Here is a 23,113-nt window from a genome sequence, read left to right on the forward strand (position 1 = left end):
TTGTGTCACTTATAAACCAAGTTGCGGATATAATCGCAAAACATGCCCATCCTTTTATCATTACCGGATTGGACATGGATTTTTGTGATGGTGGATAACAGGATAACCAAAACTCTAATCGAAGAAATGAAAAAAATATACGGAAGTACTAATAGGGTTTTGGTTTTTAGATCATTTGGCCACTTACAAAAAATTCACTACAGAAGACGGTATTTACAATCCAATTCATAATATTTTGCATATACAAAAAACCCATTACAATCAACAGATGAACAAAACATGGACGTATCATACTCACCATGTACAGAGCAATATGAACATGTTTTTTTTGATCCAATGTATAGATCTTTTTGTCCTAAAACATCTAAAAAAGCCACTAACTTCATCACTTGATCAACTGCTTGCAGTTGTTGAAGTTGCTAATAACAGTTCATGAGCTTCATTTAGCATCCACTCTTCTCCGGTCTGGCCACCTAAGACCACCAACCGAGTTCCTCCCACCACACAAGTTGTGTGTCCCCACGCAAACCTAGGTGGACTTCCCTGAACATTCAGTATTCTCCATGCCGGTTTCTCTTCCGTTGGATCAAGAAGATAAAGCTGAGAAGCTGAGTCAAGCCCTGCAACCGAACCACCAAAGATCAAGATTCTACCACCGGGAAGGCTTATCGCCACATGATCCAGCCTCGGTGGTGGAGCTGCCATGCCTCCCGGGAGGCTAGATCCATAGCCAATCACAGGTCTCCAACTCGGTTCATCCTCGCTAAGATCCATCGTGTATACATCGTTAGAGCGGAATCTCAGAGAACCGTTTTTCGCAAGACCGCCAAACATGAGGATCTTACAGTCACCATAGACAGTTAGAGTATGTCCGAGGCGAGATGGAGGAGTCCATGGAACTGGTATCTCCCTCCAAGTTGGTATATCCATCGAAAGGTCAAGCAGGAATGTATCACTAAGTAGAGCTCCTGAATCAGCACAGCCACCTGATACTATCAGCTTAGTGCCGTCAAGTGTGCACGAACTGTGCCACGATCTTGGTATCGGAGGGGCCAATCCGGATACTTCTCTCCAGCTCGGCGGGTCTGCATCAAGGTCTAATAAGAACACATCGTTGAGTAATCCGTGGCTCCCATAACCTCCAAACACTACTAGACGGGATCCATTGACACAAGAAAGCGTGTGACCCCAGCGACCTGGAGGAGGAGAACTGACCAGAACAGATTTCCACTCAGGACTACTCGAGCCAAGGTCCAACACAAATGTATCATTCATCGGCTGCATATTCACACCTTCCCCGCCAAAGATAACAATCCTGTTCCCAACAGCACATGCGCTGAAATTACACCGGGAAGGCTCAACAGTTCCTCCAACCGAAAATTTCCTCCATGCCGTAGCTTCATGTGTGGTGAACTCTCGAGCCAGTCGCACCCAACCGATCCTCTTTGCACCAGGAACACTCTCAAGAACACGTGTTGCCTCAGTACCCCATGTGTTTTGACAGACCATTCTCCATACATCATCATTCTTTGTCAAGTCATTGAGCCGCCGACACACGCAACTAACCGATGCAATATCACCAGGAGTCAACTGTGACAATATCCTGATAGCTATGACCTCATCACTCAGTTCGAATATCCCACAGAGTCCACGAGACACATTACGCTCTCCGATTGGTAAAGCAGAGGTAAACGAGCGAGATATTCTTGGGATGTCCCTTGCAGATAAATCAGGACCGAGATCAATTTTTGCATCTGTGAAGAAAAGAACACCTATGAAATGAGTGATTTCATCCTCTTCACGGATAGGGACTAGACGCAGCTTGTTCATCAAGGGAGATCCATCTTTCCGAAAGTTGAGCAACTCGCCTTGAAACTCGATGCCATTTTCTAGACATTGTCGCATCTTCGACACAATCGTAGAATCTACCATTGGATGCCTTCTTTTAGCAAATGGCCCTCTACATTGCAAGAACCGGCTGCCAAAAAAAACCAACAACAGCACAAAATCAGATACAAAACCCTCTTTTCTCTTCATCGCAGTAAATAGCTAATAAACTGAACAACTATCAAACTATATGCATATAATTTACATGAGAAACCAGATTAAAAAAACACTACAATTCGACAGTAATGGATTCCACAGAAACATATATAATTAGACGAAGAACAATACCCCAAGTCTACCAAATGAGGACATGTGCGAGAAACTATCAAAGTTGGCAGTTTTTAAACAGTAATCCAGAGCTAAACAAATCACAAGAAGCTTAAATCTAATCCTCACATCATAGATTTGCTCATCTATCAGCAACTTCTAATTCATTAACAAGTCCATGATTCCAAATTTGCTCTAGCTAGCTAAAAATACCAAATGATATGTCAATATAAAATCAACAAGAACCATAAGAACGAATTGAAACATAAACGTCTGTCAAAACAGGTTTCCACAAGCTCTATTGTAACATCCTACCAATAAAACTAACAAAGACAAAAACAAAAGGGTAAAAGATTCGCTACAGTAGCAAAATCATGGCCATAAATTTTAGGGTAAAGCTAAAGAAGAAGCAAACTCACCAATTTCGACCAATAACTTCCTCAGCTCGATACCCAGTGACCATCTCAAAAACAGTGTTGACATAAATGATAGGGTTATCAGGTTCAAGAGCATCGCTGACCACAAACCCACACGGCGCCGTTCCAGGAAGACTACCTACCGGAAACGGAATCGCTCCGTTATCTCCGCCGAACCATCCATCTGCTGCAGCTACTTCATCTCCGCCGCTGAGATCGGAATCACTATCCCACTCCATTTGATTTTGCATACACACACACACACCCAGAAGAAGAACAAAGCTTACAACTTTAGACAAACCCCACGAATCTTCTTCCTCACCACCAACAGGAGAAGAGTAAGACCCAAAATTTTGGGTTTTGAATCGAGCAGAGTTAGAGAAAGAGAGGAATCTGATATTTTTAGGTACTCGAAGTCTCCACCTAAAGAAAAAAAGCTCAAAACTTTAGACAAACCAAGGAATCGTATTTGTGAGCAACAGGAGAAGAGAGACCCAGAAAGATCAAATTTTTGAAATTGAATCGAGCGAAGAAAGAGGAATCTGATATTTGTAGGTAATGGAAGTCTCCACCGCCCACTTCTATGAGGAGGAGAAGAAGAAGAGAGAGAGAGAGAGAGAGAGATAGATGATTGGGTCGGTCGATGACTCGGATCTTCTCAGTGCCTCTCCTTTTTTCCATCTTTAACCGGACCGGTTTCTCAATTTTACCTTCCCGGTTTAATTTATCTTTCCGGTTTACACAAAATATCTTGGGAGTTTTGATAAGATTTTTTTTGGTGGTTTTACCAAATGCATGTGTGTATCACACATTTTCTTTTGCTATCACATTTTATTAATTGAAAAAAAACATTATACGAATGACGCCAATTGTAACTTTTTATGCTTCAACAAGCTCTCTTGTGTGACATATATATTAGCTAAATTTGGGTATATATAATATAAATTAATGAATTATATACAAAGGTTGAATGGTTGATATATATTTTTTAATATAATATAAAATCAAACATGAGAAAAAAAAAATAGTACTAAATCGTAATCACTAGTCTCGCGACAAAAGAATAATTCAATGGAAAATCGCTAAGACAGCAAAATGATCACATTTTATTGTTGTCGCGCTAGAGGCGGTAACATGCACAAACAAGGCCGCACCCAAAAAAATAAAGTAAATACAAAACTTCAAACTCCCATCAATCGAAAAAATGAACTAGTCGAGCCAAATCCTGTTACGTGGTTCAGGTACATAAGTCCACCATTCAGGTCTCTCTTCGGTTTTCGAGCATTTGATTTCTGATACTTTCTCATCGTTAGATACTTTTATTGGTCTCTGGTTAATTTTCCTCGAAGCAAGAGCTAATGTTGGCAAGCCATGAGCAAAACGATGGTTGAATGATGATGATGATGTATGCATTTTTCAGTTATTAGTTTTTTAGTGTGAACTGTGAAGAGTCGTCATGTTACAAAACAAGCTTTCATTAATAATATAACATATTATACCTAAATATGGATGAATAATCGGTTCTCGTGAACTTGAGCATGTTGGGAATGAACCAAAACACACTGTTGTTGGTTTCAAATGTCTCTTTAGATATGGACTCTCGTTCCTATAATAGTACAAAACACATCAATTAATGTGTATCCCATATATCTAAATGAAGGGTATATGTGATAAGCCTCGTCAAGTCTACATAAGAAGAAAAGATAAAGAAGAAGGAGCACGTGTGTAGCGTGAGAGGAACACATGCAAGTGATTAGCTCGGCTTACTCAATGCTTATATACTTTGTATAAGAAGAAAAGTTTGTTATGCTTGTTAGCTGTGAAGAAATAGATTGACGCATGTGTCATCTGAGGGAACGAGAGATATGTCTAGCTGCATCTAGAGTCTCTTGTTAACACTTGTATTGATTCATTCTGATAATAAAGGAGAGTTCTTTCTTATCAATTGGTGCGTCGTGATTTGGGGTTGAATCTAACGCAACTGTGAAAAGATAAGGTTCGCGTAATTGGGGATTTTTACGTTTTATCAAGAAGAAGATCGCAACATTGGTGATGGAGATTGGGTTATCTCCGGTTCACGAGTTATCAGAGGCGGAACAACACGACGAGTCCTTAGCCGACGTTTATGATCAGTTGAGCGAAATGCGCAAATCGGAAACCAAGTTTGAGACCCAAATTAAATCATTGGGTTCGCAGATGGGATCCAAGATTGAGTATTTGAGCAACGAGATGCGATCGCGGGATCAGAAATTGGAAGATCTGAATAGGAAATTGGATCTTGTGCTTAGTTCCTTACCAGGGATTGAAACAACTCGTGAAGTTGGGGGTTCGCGTCATTCAATGTCGTTACAAACGCAAGATCACCGCAATCAGGTACGTTTCAATAACCTGGAACCTTGCCATAGCAACATTAGGCCTGGGCTTAGAGAAAATTTGATCAAGAACGTAGACTTGCCAATCTTTGATGGAGTTGGATTCTACAGTTGGGTTGCTCGTGTGGAACGATTTTTTCGAATTGGAAGATATAACGATGATGAAAAGTTAGCATTGGTCTATGTAAGCTTGAGTGGAGAGGCGCTAAGTTGGTATAACTGGGTGGTGAATACAAGGCAATTTGGAAGTTAGGTGCAATTTAAGTCAAGCTTTATGTTGAGATTTGGAAAGTTAAAGATCAGGGGACCAAGCCAGAGCTTATTCTGTATTAAACAGACTGGGTCTTTAGCTGATTACATACATCGGTTTGAGGATCTATCATCCCAAGTAAGCAGTCTTGATGAACAAAAGCTTGAAGGGATATTCTTAAATGGATTAACACAAGAAATGCAAGAGCTGGTGCATATGCAAAAACCTCGTAATTTGGATGAAATGGTAGCAGAAGCCAGAGCTATGGAGTCAAGCATTATGAGGAGAATAGTTAAAAAGGAGCTTATGTTAGCCAATAAGGAGAATTTCGGGTCTGAACAAAAAGGGAATTCTCTCTATAATACTAATACATGGAAGAAAAAGACTTTGGTCACAAAACCGATACTAAACAATGATAGATAGACCAATAGAGTCGAGCCAAGGCCGAGAAGGCACAACACAAATGCGGAATTTGATGAGAAGAGAAAAAAAGGATTTGCCTCAAATGTGATGCTACATGGTCCAGAGATCACAAATGTTCCAACAAGGAGTTGCGAGTGTTAACAGTGTTTAACGGATACAAAGTGGAAGTGTTAGATGAGAACTATGAAGATGAATACACATAACCTATGGGTGAGTGCATGGCACTTTTGTTCTCTTCATTTAGAGGAATCTCTGGTCCAGAAACAACCAAATTAAGAGGGTCAGTGCCAAAAGATGCAATGGTGAAGCAACTCACAATTCACAATTTTATCTCCCTTGCTGTGGTGAAGAAATTGAAGCTTAAATACAGAGACGATCCAAACTTAAATGTCAAACTTGGAACTGGCATATTAGTAAATGGATTAGGAGTTTGTGAGAAGGTTACATTTTCTGCTCAGAACTTGGAGTTTACTACTGACTTCATTGTTCTAGAACTGGGACAGATTGATGTAATATTGGGAGTGCATTGGCTAAGAACCCTGGGTGATTGTAGGGTGAACTGGGAAAAGAATGAGATGTCATTCATTAACCAAGGCAAGATGGTTTCCTTGAAAGGAGAATCCGACCTAATGGTTAATAATATGTCTTTGAAGTCTTTGACGAGTGGATATGAAATCAAATCAAAAGGAGTAGCAATGGAGCTGTGTAACCAACAAGTGAATCCAACAGCGGTAGAACCTCTTGATGGAAGCACATTCAAGCAGTCTTAACAAGATACGATTACGTGTTTGAGATTCCTACATCTCTACCACCAATCAGAGGAAGAAAACACTCTATTTTTCTAATAAATGGTACCACAGTTGTATGTGTGCGGTCATATCGATACCCACATACACAAAAAGAAGTAATGGAGAAAATGGTAAAGGAGATGTTAGACTCAGGCATCATAAAACCAAGTCAAAGTCCATTCTCTAGTCCAGTCCTCCTAGTTAAAATGAAAGATAACAGTTGGCGATTTTGTGTGGATTATAGAGCACTAAACAGAGCTACAGCTCCTGACAAGTTACCGATCCCAATGATTGATCAACTACTGGACGAGCTTAATGGTTCTGTTCTCTTCTCCAAACTAGACCTGAGAGCAGGTTATCATCAAATTCGAATGAAGGACGAAGATGTTTCCAAAACCGCAATTAGAACTCATGACGGACACTATGAATACTTGGTTATGTCATTTGGGCTCACCAATGCTCCAACAACATTTCAAGCATTGATGAACGAGTTATTTAGACCATACCTGAGGAAATTTATTTAGGTATTTTTCGATGATATTTTAATCTACACCGATAGCCTGCAACAACATGTAGAGCATCTAGCAATAGTCATGAGAATTTTGAAGGAGAACCAGTTGTTTGCAAATAAGAAGAAGTGTATGTTTTCCCAACAACAGGTGGATTACTTAGGACACATAATCTCCAAAGAAGATGTCTCTACTAATCCTTCCAAAACTCAAGTCATGACTAATTTGGGTGACACCAAAGTCGGTAAAGGAGTTAAGAGGATTTCTTGGATTAACCAGTTATTATAGATGGTTTATCAAAGGTTATGGGATGCTGGCTAGACCATTAACGGAGCTTTTGAAGAAGGACAACTTTGAATGGAGTTCAGAGGCTCATGCTACTTTTGATAAATTGAAACAAGCAATGTCTACAGCTCCGGTGCTATCTTTACCAAATTTTGATGACGTCTTCACAGTAGAGGCAGACGCATCTGGTTTCAGTTTGGGAGCAGTATTGATGCAGAACAGGAAACCAATTGCTTACTTCAGCCATGGATTAACAGCTAAGGAACAGCTAAAACCGGTGTATGAGAGGGAATTAATGGCCATAGTTTTAGCCATACAATAGTGGAAGCATTATTTGTCTGGACGTCATTTTGTGGTACACACAGATCAGAAAAGTTTGAAGTTTTTGCTAGATCAGAGGGAGGTAACTATGGATTATCAGAAATGGCTTATTAAACTCTTAAACTACGATTTTGAAATCGTTTACAAACCAGGAGTCGAGAACACAGCAGCAGATGGACTGTCTAGGATAACACAACCCGACGGGACATTTTCATCCATTGTACTATGGGCTTTCACAGTATCTACTGCACTGCAACTGCAAGATATATTTGATGATATTGAGAAGGACGAACAATTACAAACAAATATCAAAGCTTATGCAGCCAATTCAGACAAGCATTGCAAATTCACTGTTAGAGATGGAAAACTTTGGTTTAAACATCAATTGGTCATCCCAAAAACTTCAGATTCAATTCCACTTGGAAGAATGCCAAGCAGGACTATTGGGAGGACATTTTGGTGTGCTTAAAACAGTAAAGAGAATTCAGCAATCATTTCACTGGGAAGGTTTGACAAAGGATGTCCAAAAGTAAGTGTCAGAATGTAAAGTTTGTCAACGACACAAATACTCAACTTTATCTCCAGCAGGTTTACTACAACCCTTACCACTACCGCAACAAGTTTGGGAGGACATATCGATGGACTTTGTAGAAGGCTTACCTACATCTCATGGGAAGAACGTGATACTGGTGATAGTAGACAGGTTAAGCAAGTACAGCCACTTCATTGCCTTGAAACATCCATTCTATGCTTCGGAGGTGCCCAACCTATTCGTTAAAGAAGTAATGAAGCTACACGGGTATCCAGCCTCTATTGTATCAGACAGAGGGAGTATTCTTTTGAGCACTTTTTGGAAGGATTGCTTCAGACTTTCAGGGACAAAGTTGAAATACAGTACAACGTTCCACCCACAAACCGATGGACAAACGGAAGTATTGAACAGGTGCCTAGAGACTTTTCTTTGATATTTTGCATCGTCACATCCTCGTACTTGGCATCAGTTCTTAACTTGGGCAGAATTATGGTATAACACATCTTACCATACATCGCTTAAAACTTCACCATTTAAAGTCTTGTATGGAAGAGATCCTCCTGCTATAGTCCGGTTCAAAGAGCAGTCTACGAAAAAAATGGAAGCCGAAGTTATGCTGAAAGAAAGAGACTTAATGCTGACTCACATTTAGAATCAATTAATATGCGCGCATCAGCTGATGAAAAATAACGCCGATAATCACAGAAGAGATGTGGAGTTAGAAGTGGGTGATTGGGTATTTTTAAAGTTGAGGCCATATCGGCAATAGTCCGTTACCAAACGTGCGTGCCAGAAACTTGCAGCCAAATACTTTGGACCTTATGAAGTTATGGAGCGGATTGGTAAAGCAGCCTACAAATTGAAGTTACCAGATGGCTCAAAGATACATCCAGTCTTCCATATTTCTCAGATTAAGAAAGTCCTAGGAGCGCATCATCAGGTTATTCCTTTACTAGAAGTTTTCAATGAAGCAGAGGAAGTGTCATTGGAACCAGAGGAAGTACTCGATACACGTTACAACAATAAAGGCGTGTTGGAGGCCTTAGTTCGCTGGAAAGGTTTACCTGAGGACAAGAAAACATGGGAGGTGGCACGAGAACTGCAAAAACAATTCCCAACCTTTGTGCTTGAGGACAAGCTTCATTTCGAAGTGAGGTATTGATAAGCCTCATCGGGTCTACATAAGAAGAAAAGATAAAGAAGAAGGAGCACGTATGTAGCGTGAGAGGAACACGTGCGAGTGATTAGCTCGGCTTACTCAATGCTTATATACTTTGTAAAGGAAAAAAGTTTATTATGCTTGTTAGTTGTGAAGGAACAGATTGACGCATGTGTCATCTGAGGGAACAAGAGATATGTCTAGCTGCGTCTAGAGTGTCTCGTTAACACTTGTATTGATTCATTGTGATAATAAAGAAGAGTGCTTTCTTATCAATATAATTCAAATATCACTAACAATTATACTTTATGTCTGAGAAAGAAAAAATGTTATACACTCTATTACAAAACAAGCAATAAATTGACATAATTAGTTGATATTAGGTTAAATCTTAACGTACAAAATCGATTGCCTATAGGGACAAAATCGATTTTGGCATCAGAAATTAAGAAAAACCTCAACCTCAAGTGTGTAAATTGACGATTCAAAGCTTCATCTTTAAAGTTCCAAAATCAACATATACTAGAAAATATCTATAGTCTATAGAGAATATACAACGAAGAAGAAAATCCAAAACGGAAACAGAGAGCAAAACAGGACAAAAACAATAACCTGCGAGCGAGGAATGTATGAGAGACACGGTTGGTGGTTGTAGCCAAACACTGCATGATTTTGACACCCGCTAAAACTTTTGAGGTTTCATGGCTAAAGGTTGAAGACATTATTTATGAAACATGTTATTAATTTGGTTTTCTTTCTAAATTTAGACAATTTCTATTCTGTTAACTGAGAATTCCTATTTCTATAAAGAGTAGAAACATGTAACCTTTTTATTCGTCCTTCATCATCAAAGTTTTGCTTAAATTAAAGTGAATGAAATGTAAATTCAATACAAAAAAAAAAAAAAAGAAACCCAAATCTACAGAAAAAACAAATATGTATAATTGTCTTAGGATTCTAAATTCTCACGTACTCGGAGAGCAAGCCGTTGAATAGACTGATCATCAAAGCGGGCATCAAAGGTCTTAATCTTATACACAAAATCCATAGCTTCACTATACTTCCCCGCTCTGCAGTAACCATCCACTACCATTTTAAAAGTCAGCTCATTTGGTCTGCAATCATTCTTCGCCATGCACTCAATCACATCCTCTATCTCTTCAAACATTCCCATCGCCGTGTAACCTGAAACAAACGTGTTGTAAGTGAATATGCAAGGTCTGATTCCGCGCGCTGTCATCTCAGACAACATCCTAACCGCTTCTTGCATCAACCCTCTTCTGCAGAAACCTTTGATCACCGTGTTGTAAGAGACCAGGTCCGGTTTCAACTGCGATTTTTCTAGAGTCTTGAGGATTTCTTCGGCTTTCCAACACTCTCCTCTTCTTACGTACATGTCCATGAGGCTGTTGTAGGTTACAAGATCCGGGTTTAGCCCGTCCTCGCGGATAGACTGAAGAATCCCCTCTGCTTGATCGTACATGTTGTTCCTTGTGAAAATGGAAAGCATTGAGTTGAAAATCACCATGTCCGGTTTGAATCCGTGCTTTTTAAACAGTGTGAATGCTCTCTCTGATCCCGCTAGTGCTCGGCATTTGAAGTTTGCGAGAAGTAATGTTCTCAAAAGCATCCAGCTTGGGAATATTTGGCCCTCGTTTATCCCGTTCTCGATTCTTTCTATCCCTAGATAGTTCCCTCCTTTAGCATAACACTGAAGCATCAACGAATAAGATGTTTCAGTTGGTTTGAAGCCTTTAATTTTCATGTCTGAAATCACATTCTCGCCGGATCTCCAATCTCCTTGTCTAGCCAAGGCATTAAGTAACGCGTTGTAAGTTGTAACACAAGCGTTGAAACCTGCTTTTGTCATCTCACTGTACATTTTCGAGGCATCAACCTCTGAACCACATCGCCCATAAGCACTAATCAGCGTGTTGAATGTGTCCCTATCAGGTTCAAATCCGCAGCTCTTCATTTCACGGAACACCCGGTTCACAAACTTATCCATACCCTTATTCCCACACAGAGCAAGCATTGTGTTCCAAGTGGCTCGATTAGGGGAACACCCATTAGACTTCATATCACATAACATCTTTATCATTTCATTGGATCTCGACTTCTTCCCCAACATACTAAGCACTGCATTGTAGGTGCAAGTATTCGGAACACAACCGGCTTCTTTCATACTATAAAACAGCTTCAAAGCCTCGTCCTCTTTTCCCGCCTTTCCATACGCATCTATCACTGTAGTATATGTGATTGCGTTCGGCATTACACCCTTTTCCGTCATCATCTCAATGACACCAGCAGCTTCCTTGCTAAAACCGGCTCTAACATAAGCGGCAACAAGCTCATTGTAAGTCACAGAATCAGCTGGGCAGTTTTTCTCCTCCATCTCCTTCAAAACACTTAATGCTTCAGTATAAACCCCTGCTTTACCAAAAACTTGCAACAAAGCATTGTAAGTTACAGTTCCAGGTTCATAGCCGCACGACTTAAGTTCAGCGAAAAACTCCTTGGCCTCTCTTAACAAACCTTCTCTTGCACAAGCAGATAGCACAGTGCTACAAGTGAACTCATCAAAGTTCAATCCTTTGCTTCTCATTTCATCTAAAACCACTAGAATCTTCCTCCAAGACCGACCCATTTTCCCGAAAACATCGAGAATCACGTTGTAAGTAACCAGAGTTGGTGAAGGTCCAAACTCTTTCATCCTCTCAAACAAATTGATAGCCTTTTCATACTTCCCTGTCCGTGAATAAGCATGTAGAATGGTGGTGTAAGCGCGAACATCGAGAAGGTAATCTTGTAGAGGAATTTTATCGAGCAACTTAGCTGCAACAGAGTACTGAGACTCTCTACCTAAGATCCTAACTAAGATTTCGATAACTTGATGATCTAGCTTCAAAGCTCCCGAATTCGAAGACGAAACTAACCATTCAAACAAAAAAACAGCTCTTTCCCAATGCCCAGATTCATCAAGACCTTTAACCAAACTAACCAAATCAGTTCTAAACAACTCAGATTTCACAGAATCGAAGAACCTATTCAATCCAGGCAAAGGCTGTTCAACGATTGAATTAACCAAGACAACTTCTTTCTTACACAAGAGTTTCAAAGACCCACCTCTCTCGTTCTCAATCTCAACACCCAGAACAGAGCTCGACGACATGGGCTTCGTCGAGTCCTGCCGCCATTTATGAGTCGGTGACGATGAATCAGCCGAGACTTCGAGAGAAGGGAAACGAGCAGCGGCGTGTCGCGGAGGCGTGGAGGAGAGATGAACGAGATGGTGAAGGAGAGAATCGAGAGGGAAAGAAGGAGGAGAAGGAGGAGGTAAGTGAAGTGTAGCGGAACTGAATTTGATAGATTGGTTAGAGGGTTGATGAGGTTGTGGAGATCTCTTGGATTGAATTGGGTATGGAGGTTTGTGAGGGAAGAGTGCTCCATCCATTTTTTTTTTTTGGATGATGATGTTATCCGAATTGGGAGATTGTGATTGATAATGGTGTATGAAGGAGAAGAGAGTGATGAAGCAAAAGATTAAAAATAAAGTTAGCGCCTTTAGGTTCTTTTTGGGGTTGAAGTTGGGAGATTTTGAATGGCCGTAAAAAGGACTCGTCTTTATCGCATAACAAGATTGGCCTTTCGATGCGTTACTAAAGTCTTGCCAACAATTTTGTTTCTTTAAACCGTATGACTCTAATCTCAATTAAACCGAACCAAACCAAACAAAATCCAACCAAACCATACTAAGTTAAACTAGCCTAGGCATTCAGATACTCAGCTCGGGTTAGGGTTTTGCAGATATAAGGGAATTTAGGATCCAATACGGTAAATGTAAAATTTCAGTTTAGGTACTGTCAAGTTCGGATCGGTTCAGGGTTGAAATCTTAAAATCGATAAAAACCTAGATTCTTTTTGGATACACATATACCCAAAATTTACCTCGAATACTCAGAAATAATGAGTAAATAACCGGTTTTGGAGGGTAAAATTTTGGGTTCAAAGAGAGAGAGAAAAATTTCTCCTTTTTAGGTGATTAGTTCCCCGATAACCCTAATCGCCGCCGCCGGTTGGCCTCACGCCGACCGGTGAGAATGACTACTGCAAGGAAAAAGAAAAAACTCAGAAGGGTGTTACCCTCTTCGGTAACCTCTAAGTTTGCTCGTGTTCTGGCTTCCTCCTCTGTGACGAGTCCTCGGCCATCCTCTCCCGTTCCAGATCTGGTGACCGGGTGTCTCAGTCCTTCGTCTCAAGTGACTACCTCATTTCGGTCGAGGCAAAGGGATCTCTTCCCTTAACTCCTGGAATCCCTAGCGAAATCGCAATGACTAGCTTTAACAACTCTCCTATTGTAATTCCTGATGCAGTTGAGGGTATGGGTTGTTCCGTAGAGGTTCCTGAATTAGCACCGAGTTTATCTCAGGTGGAAAATTCAGTGTTTGAAGCTTCCTCCCCTCCAGCCGTCGTTGCTTCTATCGACTCTCCAGCCGAACCCCCTCTCGATTTGGCAACTCCTATTCCACTCATTCCTGCAACAGTACAAGACAATCATGCTGCCCTTAGGAAGTCAAAGTGGGAAACTCCGTGGGCATCAACATTCAAGGTTTCCCTCCGAAATCTTAAACAGTTGGCCACACCGACCTTTCTCGAAGACGGCACTCCCTTGGTAATGGCTCCTTCCTCAGTTCTGTTGAAAGCGGCAGAAATGTGGAAGGGCCATCTTGTAGCCCATTTTCACGGCTTATGTCCTCCATCATCCCGCATCTTTACGGACTTGAATCCTATTTAGGGTCGTTATAGCAACATCACCGTCAGGATCATCGCCGACACAACAGCCCTCATTTTCATTCCATCCCTATCTACTCGACAGTGGGTTGCGGATGTTGGGTTCTGGCAAGCGGATAACTGTTCCTGCACAGTCTACCCTTGGTCTCCAGATGGTCCATTAGAATTGGAGGAGCTCCACACTGCTCCGACCTGGGCGATCCTCAAGAATATCCCTCCTCAACTTTACTCCCTAGAAGGTATCAGTGTCATAGCCAGCGGTATTGGTGAACCTCTCCATAGGGAAAAATCCTGGTTGGATCCAGTTAATATCGGACAAACTAAAGTTAAGGTTGTGATAAAATTAGATGCTCCTCTCCCAGCGACGGTTATTCTTAGGGATGTCCAGGGTAACACTGCATGTGTGGCAGTGGAGTATCCGCGACCTCCTCCAAAATGCCTGAGTTGCGGCAGATATGGGCACCTTCTAAGTCGTTGCCCTAAGCCCCTAATGAAGTGCTCCCCCTTCAAAAAGGATATACCGTCGAGATCAAAAGAAGTTCTTCACAAGAACGTGGTCCTCCCGTCTCAAGATGGGACTATGGTAGAGGGTGTCTCCGTTCGTGCTTCAGAGGACTCTGCACTCCCCACAAAACCAAAACGTACTCGCTCCCGATCATGTTCGAAGAGGAGATCTTGTAGTGTCCCTCATAAGAGGAATGGACAAAAGTCAATTGGCCAGGAGAAAGGGTATGCGAGTGATAAGGGCTCTACTTTAAAGCAGTTGGTGTGGGTCGAGAAAGGAAATCCGAATCCAATTGTGGAACTGGGAAAGCCCCCCTCAGAGCGACAACCTCCACCGCTAGAGTCCCCTGCCTAATTAGCGGTATCAGTACATGCACTCTCTGTTACAAACCGGTATCAGGCTTTAACTGAAAGCCAAACTCACTATGATGTGAAGATTCCAGACTCGGGCTTCCCACTTCTCCCGGATTGGTAAACTCTATCTAAGAAAACCAAGAAGAAGCTTCAAAAGATTTGGTTCTCACAACAGAATGCCCTCTCCCCAGCTAGCACAAGAGGCTCGACCTCGAGTGCGGCTGGTAAACTCTAAAAGCTGTGGTTTCAAGTTTTTTGCTGTAAGTATGTCGATTTTTTGCTGGAATATAAGAGGCTTAAATAGCCATTCTCGACAACGGGTAGTAAGAAGTTGGATAAATTCTCATGGCTTTGTGGCCAGATGTTTTTTGGAAACTCATGTAGCAGAGGAGAATGCCAATATTGTAATGGCGGCAACTCTACCTGGCTGGAGATTAGCCAGTAACTATTGTAGTTCTGACCTGGGGAGGATCTGGATAGTGTGGGATCCCTTAGTGTCACTTTTGGTATTCGCAAAGATGGCTCAGTTGGTACTATGTAGTATCAAACTACCTTCTCTATCTCAGTCCTTTGCCGTCGCTTTTGTCTATGGGAGAAGCACAGAGGGGGAGAGAAGATAGCTTTGGGAGGATATTTCTTTTCTGGTAGCTTCTTCACCATTGTGAAGTACTCCATGGGTTTTGATGGGAGATTTTAACTAGATAGCCGACTCTACTGAGCATTTTTCAGTCATTCCTGCTCTTTTACCTTTACGCGGTATTGAGGACTTTCAAAGCTGTATTACTGACAACAATCTCGCAGATTTACCAAGCCATGGAGTGTTTTTTACTTGGTCTGACCACCAGCAAGACAATCCAATAATCAGGAAATTGGACAGAGCCCTAGCGAATGAAGCTTGGTCAAACGCCTTCCTGGATGCCATAGCAATGTTTGACCCTCCAGGGGACTCAGATCATTTCCCCTGCATCTTAACCATTGACAATCATCCGGGAAGATCGAAGAAGAGCTTCAAGTATTTTTCTTTCTTAGCTTCCCATCCCACCTTCATGGAGTGTATAAAAAAGGCCTGGGACAAGGATACAATGATGGGATCCTTTATGTTCCTCCTCGGAGAACACTTACGGGAAGCAAAAAAGGCTTGCAGATTATTGAACAGGCAGGGGTTTAGTAACTTGCAACAGAGAACTGCGGAAGCTCTGACCAAGCTGGAGGAAGTTCAGGCTGAGCTTCTTTCTACTCCAACGGACTCTCTTTTCAGAGAAGAGCATATGGCTCGTAAAAAGTGGAACTTCTTTGCAAAGGCTCTTGAATCCTTCTATAGACAGAAATCGAGAAACAAATGATGGAGTCCGGATTGAGAATGTGCAGCAGCTAAAGGAGATGACTATCGCCTATTACTCTCACCTCCTCGGTTCAGAGGACACAATGGTAATTCCTCTAACAGTCGACCAAATTCAAGCCATCCACCCCTTTCGGTGTGACGACTCTCTGGCAGAGCAACTGTCTGCTATTCCTTCGGCGGAGGAAATCACCAGGTCACTCTTTAGCATGCCAAAAAGCAAGGCTCCTGGACCGGATGGTTTTCCAGTAGAATTATTTTGGGAAACGTGGTCAATTGTCAAGGATAGTACTATCCAGGCGGTGCAGGAATTCTTTCGAACCAGGGTATTACTCAGGAAGTTCAATACCACAGAAATTACACTTATCCCAAAGGATCCAGGGGCAGATCACTTATCGAAGTTTCGACCTGTCGCTTGCTACAACACCATTTATAAGCTGATCACTCGCCTCATCTCTCAGAAACTCAAGTTGTTTATTTACCAAGCAGTTCAAGGGAACCAAGTAGGTTTCATTAAAGGTCGGTTATTATGCGAAAATGTTCTCCTGGCATCAGAACTAGTGGAGAATTTCCACCTTGAAGGTGTTCCAGCCAGAGGATGCTTACAAGTTGATCTTAAGAAAGCTTATGATAATGTCAATTGGGAATTCCTCTTAAAAATTCTAATGGCGCTTAAGTTACCTCTTACCTTCATCAATTGAATCTGAGCTTGTGTGACATCTCCATCCTACAACATTGCTTTCAACGGGGAGTTAATTGGCTTCTTTCAAGGAAAAAGGGCATCAGACAAGGTGATCCCATGTCTTCGCACCTGTTTGTACTGGTAATGGATATTTTGGCGAAGCTACTTGATAAGGGAGCCCTAAATAATCTATTCCAGCTCCATCCTAAGTGTCTCGCTCCAGTGATAACTCACCTCAGCTTCGCAGATGACATCCTCATTTTCTTTGATGGTTCTGAGTCCTAAATTGAAGGAATATTGAAGATTCTTGAGGAGTTCAAACTAGGCTCGGGATTAGCTCTCAATAGACAGAAAACAACTCTTTTGCTTGATGGAGGAGACTTCGACAGAACAAGATTTCTATCTGCTAAGTTTGAACTCATACATGGTTCTCTCCCAGTAAGATATCTTGGTGTCCCTTTAATGGCTCAGAAGATGAGGAAGCAGGACTACCAGCCACTCATTGATCGCATACATCAGAAGTTTGCGTCCTGGACAGTTCGGCATCTTTCCTTCGTGGGAAGATTGCAGCTCCTGAAGTCGGTTATTTACTCCACCATCAACTTCTGGACATCCGTCTTCCTTCTCTTTAATCAGTGTCTCCAAAAGCTGGAACAAATCTGCAATGCCTTTCTTTGGAGAGGAGCCCCCAACTCGACCAGAGGGGCGAAGATTTCTTGGGAAACTGTTTGTACTCCCAAAGAGTGTGGGGGATTGGGGTTAAGGAGGTTATCTGCATGGAATCAGGTGCTTTCCTTGAAGCTTATTTGGCTCTTATTCACTGCAGCAGGTTCCCTATGGGTGTCCTGGATTCGAGTTAACTTAATCAGAAACAAAAACTTCTGGAGTCTGAACACCTCACGGGGGGGGAAGCTGGATATGGAGGAAATTATGCAAGTTAAGACCCCTGGCTCGACCGTTCATCGTGTGTGAAGTGGGTTCTGGGGAGACGGTAAGCTTCTAGCTCGACAACTGGACTGGGTTAGGTCCACTTTTAGATGTTTCTGGCCCCAATGCTTCCCAAATAGTAGGAATACCTTTGCAGGCGGTGGTGAGGGATGCTATACGGGGACAAGATTGGAGGTTCTCATCTAGTCGAAGCAGACATCCCACAATTCGTCTAATACATGAAGCCTTGCCAGAGGTAGGGGAGATGTTGGTGAATACACAAGATGATACATAACTTTGGAAACCAGATCATAACCCTCCATCGGATCTCTTCTCTACTCAAAAGACTTGGTTGGCTCTCAACCCAGCAGGTCCCTCTGTCCCTTGGTTCAATTCAGTGTGGTTTAAGCATAGGATTCTGAAACATGCCTTCATTTGTTGGGTAGTGGCTTGGAATCGTCTCCACACTAGAGATAGGCTTCGAGGATGAGGTTTAAATGTTCCTACAGTTTGTCCTCTATGTAATAATCATCCTGAATCCAGAGACCATTTGTTTTTTCAATGCGAATTCAGAGGTGCGATCTGGAGATTCTTCATGGCCAAGTTTGGATTACAACATCCGGTTCCATTCATGCCTTGTCTCGTGTGGGTTCACTCTGCTTCGGCGAATACTAACCTAAAGACCATTGTAAAACTGGCATTTCAAGCGTCCATTTACCATGTTTGGAAGGAGAGGAACCAGCGCATCCACTCCACCAATATCAGGAACGCCTCCTCCATCATTAAGGAGATCAAGCTACTCATTAGAGCTCGTCTTCTCCCTCTGTCCATGCTTCAAGCTCCTCAAGCTCAAGGAGAAACTTTACTCAGTTTAGACTCTTTTTATAAGGCTTTGGTCACCTGCTTGCCCCCCTTTTTTTGGCATTATTGATGCTTGGTATTCTGTCTGTTATTGGTGACAGGTTTCGGGGATTGTCTAGGACTATCATTTACGTAAAAAATCTCGCCCTATTTTTTGTATATTGGTAAGTAGATGTAGGCACTGGATCAACTGACTAAATTAAGGGCCTGTAGCCGTCATGGGCTTTTTAAGCCTTGTAATTTTTATTTTCAATCGAAGTTAAGTTTTAAAAAAAAAAAAAAAAAAAAAAAATTTGGGTTCAGATAAAATTTCGGGTATACTCGAGGACGGATTTTTTGGTTCGGTTCTGGTTTAAGTATTCAGTTTAGTGTTTTTCCCCAGGCCTACGAGTAGTACCGTGAATCCCATTATCCAAAAGACAGGAAACATATATTTTCTTTTGGCCCATATGTTTCAATATTTTTAATTTTAGGCACTAATACTTTTGTTTGGTGAGAAAACTAAAGGACGCAACACGTGATATTGTTGTCCCTCGCACCGTCAGATTTTTTATTTTACTTTGAAACAAATTTGGCAAACCTACACCACATTTCTTTTTGCTTAATCTATAGATACTTTTCCAGAGACTTTGAATAATTGTTTCCAAGTAAATTCCCTAAAATTTCCCAAAATGGTTTAAGTAAGATTTTCAAATCTAATTAAAAATGATTAAAAACACACACACATCAAAAGAACAATAATGACATCAATTAATCACAATCATCCTCGACCCACACACAATCCCAAAGCTCTCTCATGCTGAAACCTTTCTCTTTTGCTCCCTGTTCTAAAAAAAATCGTTTCTTTGTCTTGTTTGATTCTCAAAAAAATCAATTCTTTGTTTTGATTTTGATATATATTTGTTTTTTTCCTCCTGGGATCCTATATATAATTGCACCTTAAGTAAAGTACTAAAAGCTTGCTTTCATTTTATGGAGTCTCTGCTCTCTAGTTCTTCTCTTGTTTCCGCTGGTAACTCTCGTCTTGATCTTTTCTCCCATTTCGTTCTTTACTAGGCTCTGTTTTGTGATTGAGAGTACTAACTATACAAAAGTTTGAGTTTTTATGAATATAAATAAAAAAAAGGTTCGATTTTTTTTATGAATTGTTTAATAGATCGAAGTAGGTCGGTGACAAAGTTTTCTTTTTTTTATGTGGTGGAGAAGCTTAATTTCTGGGCTTGACTTTTGAATCTTTGTTTTCTCATGCATTCAAACTTATTATCATCAGCTGGTGGATTTGGCTGGAGGAAGCAGAATCTAAAGCTCCAATCTTTATCAGGTGCGTTTTGTAGGGTTTTTATGGGGTTTTGGTAACTTGTAACTTAATTCTCACTGTTCTAAGCAATTGCATTACGGAATCTGAATTGTATTTGCTTATTGTATTCGATCCACATTGTGTTGGTATTAATTTTAGGCTCTTTACACTTATCTTTACCCAAATTTTTGCAGAAATCCGAGTTCTGCGTAGTGATTCATGTAAAGTTATTGCAAAACCGAAGTTTAGGAACAATCTTGTTAGGCTTGATGGTAAAGAATCATCTTCATTGTGGCTGCTGTATCCGAAACGTAAGTCGAGATTTCGTGTGAATGCTACTGCGAGTCAGCCCGAGGCTTTCGAGCCGAATAGCAAACCGAAATCTTTTAGAGACTCGTTAGATGCTTTTTACAGGTTTTCTAGGCCTCATACTGTTATCGGCACAGTTAAGTTTCTCTTAAGAAATGTGTTTCTTTAATTATAACCACAACAATCTTACAAGTAGATAACATTAAGCTCTCTGTGATTGGATTTGCAGGTGCTTAGCATTTTATCTGTATCTTTCTTAGCAGTAGAGAAGGTTTCTGACATATCTCCGTTACTTTTCACTGGCATCTTGGAGGTAATGACTAATCGAGAAGATACATTGTTTTTCATTTCTCTGTTTGAACAACTGGGGTTTGTTGTCAGGCTGTTGTTGCAGCTCTCATGATGAACATATACATTGTTGGGCTAAATCAATTGTCTGATGTTGAAATAGATAAGGTAACATTAACATGTGTGTATTCTTTTCTATGAGATTTTGAGAGACTGATGAGATGAATTGTTGCTAGTGCCTAAATCATACTCTGTGTTGTGTTTTTTTGCAGGTTAACAAACCTTACCTTCCATTGGCATCAGGGGAATATTCTGTTACAACCGGCATTGCGATAGTAGCTTCCTTCTCCATCATGGTATGATATGCCATTTTCATAAAGTTCGAACTTTTAGAAGTCTTTATACACAGTAAGTAATTTGATTTGCTTTATAGAGTTTCTGGCTGGGGTGGATAGTTGGTTCGTGGCCATTGTTCTGGGCCCTTTCCGTGAGTTTCATACTCGGTACTGCATATTCTATCAATGTAAGCAAGTTTATTCAGTTATTCACCACTAGGATTTTGGCTCAGTGAGGTTTTTAGTAACATTTTCCTACTGCTATACAGTTGCCACTGTTACGGTGGAAGAGATTTGCGTTGGTTGCAGCAATGTGTATTCTCGCTGTCCGAGCTATTATTGTTCAAATCGCCTTTTATCTACATATTCAGGTGCTAGCTAGACCAGTTTCTTTATGTTTTGATATTCTCCATCAGAATCAGATATTTATGTTACTAAAAGCTGTGAAACTTTGTTGCAGACCCATGTGTTTGGAAGACCAATCTTGTTCACAAGGCCTCTTATTTTCGCTACTGCGTTTATGAGCTTTTTCTCTGTTGTTATTGCGTTGTTTAAGGTTAACAAAGATGGAGAAAGTTCATTATTTCTATACTCAATAGTAAAGCATTCTACTGTTGTGGATGCATGAGATGGTTTCTATATTGGTTTGATGCAGGATATACCTGACATTGAGGGGGATAAGATCTTCGGAATACGTTCGTTCTCTGTAACTCTGGGTCAGGAAAAGGTATAATATTGAAACTTAAAGAAGCTTTAGTGCTTTGTCAAAAAAAAAAAAAAAAAAGAAGCTTTAGTGCTGGATTAATAAGATTACAGACAACATAAATCTTTTTCTGTTTCTTGTAAAATTCAGGTGTTTTGGACATGTGTTTCACTACTTCAAATGGCTTACGCTGTTGCGATTATGGTTGGAGCCACGTCTCCTTTCATTTGGAGCAAAGTCATCTCGGTAACAATCTTACTTTACCCCCATCAAAAGCGTGCTAATTGATCGTTTTAAGTGATTAATGTTTCATTTTTGTTCCGTTCTGTTGCTCTTTTAGGTTGTCGGTCATGTTATACTCGCAACAACTTTGTGGACTCGAGCTAAGTCTGTTGATCTGACTAGCAAAACCGAAATAACTTCATGTTATATGTTCATTTGGAAGGTTAGATTGGTTTATAAAGAGTCTTTACAGCCTTTTTGTTCTCTCCAATTTGGAGTCTGTTGATGAAAACTTACTGATAATTTCTCCTTTTGCTGCATCAGCTCTTTTATGCAGAGTACTTGCTGCTACCTTTTTTGAAGTGACATTATAAGAAGAAGAAGAAGTCATCACTATGCTTCTGTTTTTATTCAGACAAGTTCATCAAAGTGTTTACCGCATTTTGGGTCAGCACATAAGCAGCTGGAGCCCCACTGACTTGTTAAGTCACTATGTTTTGGTAGAGATTAGGGTACTTTAGTCTTGCAAAGTGTTTCACATATGAAAATAATAATTTTGTGGGCTTGTTATAAAAGGGATTCCATTCTAGTGTCTCAAGAAGTAAGGCTTGTTTGCTTATGAACTATGAAGAGACTAGCTTTGTTGTGTTTGTGTAACTTGGCGGTGCTATTTTGCTTTCAAGTTCTTCCAATTCATTAACATTAACCAATCTCAAACTATATTTTGTGGACCATCTGAACGAACAAGAAGATTACCAAATGCTTCAATGGTAATCCAGTTTAACCAAGACACAAATGATGATGTTAAGCCACGTAACAAATTTTTCTTGAGAAGATATATATAACAACAAGGTGGCTCATGCTGATGGCTTTTACCGAGCTTTCTTCTCTTAGCAGCCTAGTAAGATCTCCTTAGGAACAATATTGCACTAAGACTCAGGTGAACCGAGGGAACCCAATTATTTTGTTGACATAACTCATCACGTCAATTTTGAAACGCAGTTTGGTAACGTATAATGGGAATGGCGTTCATACTAAATTTGAAGGACAAGTGGTTTATTTTGCTGTATTTTAATTAACTGCAACAAAGTCAAATCTCCTGGATGTAAATTGTGTTCCTATAAGCTTCCTAAACAAATGGAACTGTGAGAGACAGATAGTTTAGATTTGTTATTAACTTAATCATTTTACAAAAGAAAACAAATCTCCATTTTTATTTTCTTTTGACCGCAATCTAAAGAAATAAATCTGTCACTTTTTTTGGTTTAAAATAGTTCGATTCTTTTATCGTT

General features: G+C 40.6%; 5 protein-coding genes and 1 pseudogene across 5 annotated transcripts; 4 read left to right on the forward strand and 2 right to left on the reverse strand.

Annotated features, from left to right (window-relative positions):
* Positions 1 to 174: 174 nt before the first annotated feature.
* LOC104767260 (adagio protein 2) lies at positions 175 to 3,245 on the reverse strand. The gene is made up of 2 exons (XM_087500580.1): positions 2,574 to 3,245; positions 175 to 1,978 (listed from the first exon to the last, which is right to left on the reverse strand). Exons 1-2 carry the CDS (start codon positions 2,819 to 2,821, stop codon positions 394 to 396), a joined length of 1,833 nt encoding a protein of 610 aa, XP_087356706.1. The 5' UTR covers positions 2,822 to 3,245; the 3' UTR covers positions 175 to 393.
* A 3,277-nt stretch (positions 3,246 to 6,522) lies between these two features.
* LOC147920980 (uncharacterized) lies at positions 6,523 to 9,212 on the forward strand. The gene is made up of 9 exons (XM_087501322.1): positions 6,523 to 6,837; positions 6,928 to 7,156; positions 7,215 to 7,476; positions 7,563 to 7,600; positions 7,671 to 7,870; positions 7,926 to 8,047; positions 8,107 to 8,230; positions 8,387 to 8,461; positions 8,820 to 9,212. Exons 1-9 carry the CDS (start codon positions 6,523 to 6,525, stop codon positions 9,210 to 9,212), a joined length of 1,758 nt encoding a protein of 585 aa, XP_087357448.1.
* An 837-nt stretch (positions 9,213 to 10,049) lies between these two features.
* Positions 10,050 to 12,822, reverse strand: LOC147920981 (uncharacterized). Its single transcript, XM_087500581.1, has one exon. The coding sequence runs from the start codon at positions 12,661 to 12,663 to the stop codon at positions 10,159 to 10,161; it is 2,505 nt and encodes an 834-aa protein (XP_087356707.1). The 5' UTR covers positions 12,664 to 12,822; the 3' UTR covers positions 10,050 to 10,158.
* Positions 12,823 to 13,539: 717 nt separating this feature from the next.
* On the forward strand, positions 13,540 to 14,859 carry LOC147920982 (uncharacterized). Its single transcript, XM_087501323.1, has 2 exons — positions 13,540 to 13,938; positions 14,005 to 14,859. Exons 1-2 carry the CDS (start codon positions 13,540 to 13,542, stop codon positions 14,857 to 14,859), a joined length of 1,254 nt encoding a protein of 417 aa, XP_087357449.1.
* A 175-nt stretch (positions 14,860 to 15,034) lies between these two features.
* Positions 15,035 to 18,803, forward strand: LOC109130915 (uncharacterized; annotated as a pseudogene).
* Positions 18,804 to 19,202: 399 nt separating this feature from the next.
* On the forward strand, positions 19,203 to 22,523 carry LOC104767264 (homogentisate phytyltransferase 1, chloroplastic). Its single transcript, XM_087502042.1, has 13 exons — positions 19,203 to 19,679; positions 19,938 to 19,988; positions 20,159 to 20,409; positions 20,503 to 20,586; positions 20,655 to 20,729; positions 20,834 to 20,917; positions 20,995 to 21,084; positions 21,166 to 21,267; positions 21,357 to 21,452; positions 21,552 to 21,623; positions 21,750 to 21,845; positions 21,940 to 22,044; positions 22,146 to 22,523. The coding sequence occupies exons 1-13, from the start codon at positions 19,640 to 19,642 to the stop codon at positions 22,185 to 22,187; spliced, it is 1,188 nt and encodes a 395-aa protein (XP_087358168.1). The 5' UTR covers positions 19,203 to 19,639; the 3' UTR covers positions 22,188 to 22,523.
* The last annotated feature ends 590 nt before the right edge of the window (positions 22,524 to 23,113 follow it).

This window comes from Camelina sativa, chromosome 19 (genome assembly GCF_030686135.1).
Source record: "Camelina sativa cultivar CO46 ecotype springtype chromosome 19, ASM3068613v1".
NCBI lineage: Eukaryota > Viridiplantae > Streptophyta > Magnoliopsida > Brassicales > Brassicaceae > Camelina > Camelina sativa.

Coding starts and splice junctions, on each gene's coding strand:
- LOC147920981 (XM_087500581.1), bottom strand. CDS start 12,663: ATGGATGGAGCACTCTTCCCTCACAAACCTCCATACCCAATTCAATCC.
- LOC147920982 (XM_087501323.1), top strand. CDS start 13,540: ATGACTAGCTTTAACAACTCTCCTATTGTAATTCCTGATGCAGTTGAG. Junction 13,939..14,004: donor AAATGTGGAAGGGCCATCTT/GTAGCCCATTTT, acceptor AATCCTATTTAG/GGTCGTTATAGCAACATCAC.
- LOC104767260 (XM_087500580.1), bottom strand. CDS start 2,821: ATGCAAAATCAAATGGAGTGGGATAGTGATTCCGATCTCAGCGGCGGA. Junction 1,979..2,573: donor GAAGTTATTGGTCGAAATTG/GTGAGTTTGCTT, acceptor TTTTTTTGGCAG/CCGGTTCTTGCAATGTAGAG.
- LOC147920980 (XM_087501322.1), top strand. CDS start 6,523: ATGGAGAAAATGGTAAAGGAGATGTTAGACTCAGGCATCATAAAACCA. Junction 7,871..7,925: donor ACAAGCATTGCAAATTCACT/GTTAGAGATGGA, acceptor CAAAAACTTCAG/ATTCAATTCCACTTGGAAGA. Junction 8,462..8,819: donor CAAACGGAAGTATTGAACAG/GTGCCTAGAGAC, acceptor TATCGGCAATAG/TCCGTTACCAAACGTGCGTG.
- LOC104767264 (XM_087502042.1), top strand. CDS start 19,640: ATGGAGTCTCTGCTCTCTAGTTCTTCTCTTGTTTCCGCTG. Junction 20,410..20,502: donor CTCATACTGTTATCGGCACA/GTTAAGTTTCTC, acceptor TTGGATTTGCAG/GTGCTTAGCATTTTATCTGT. Junction 21,268..21,356: donor CCTTTTATCTACATATTCAG/GTGCTAGCTAGA, acceptor ACTTTGTTGCAG/ACCCATGTGTTTGGAAGACC.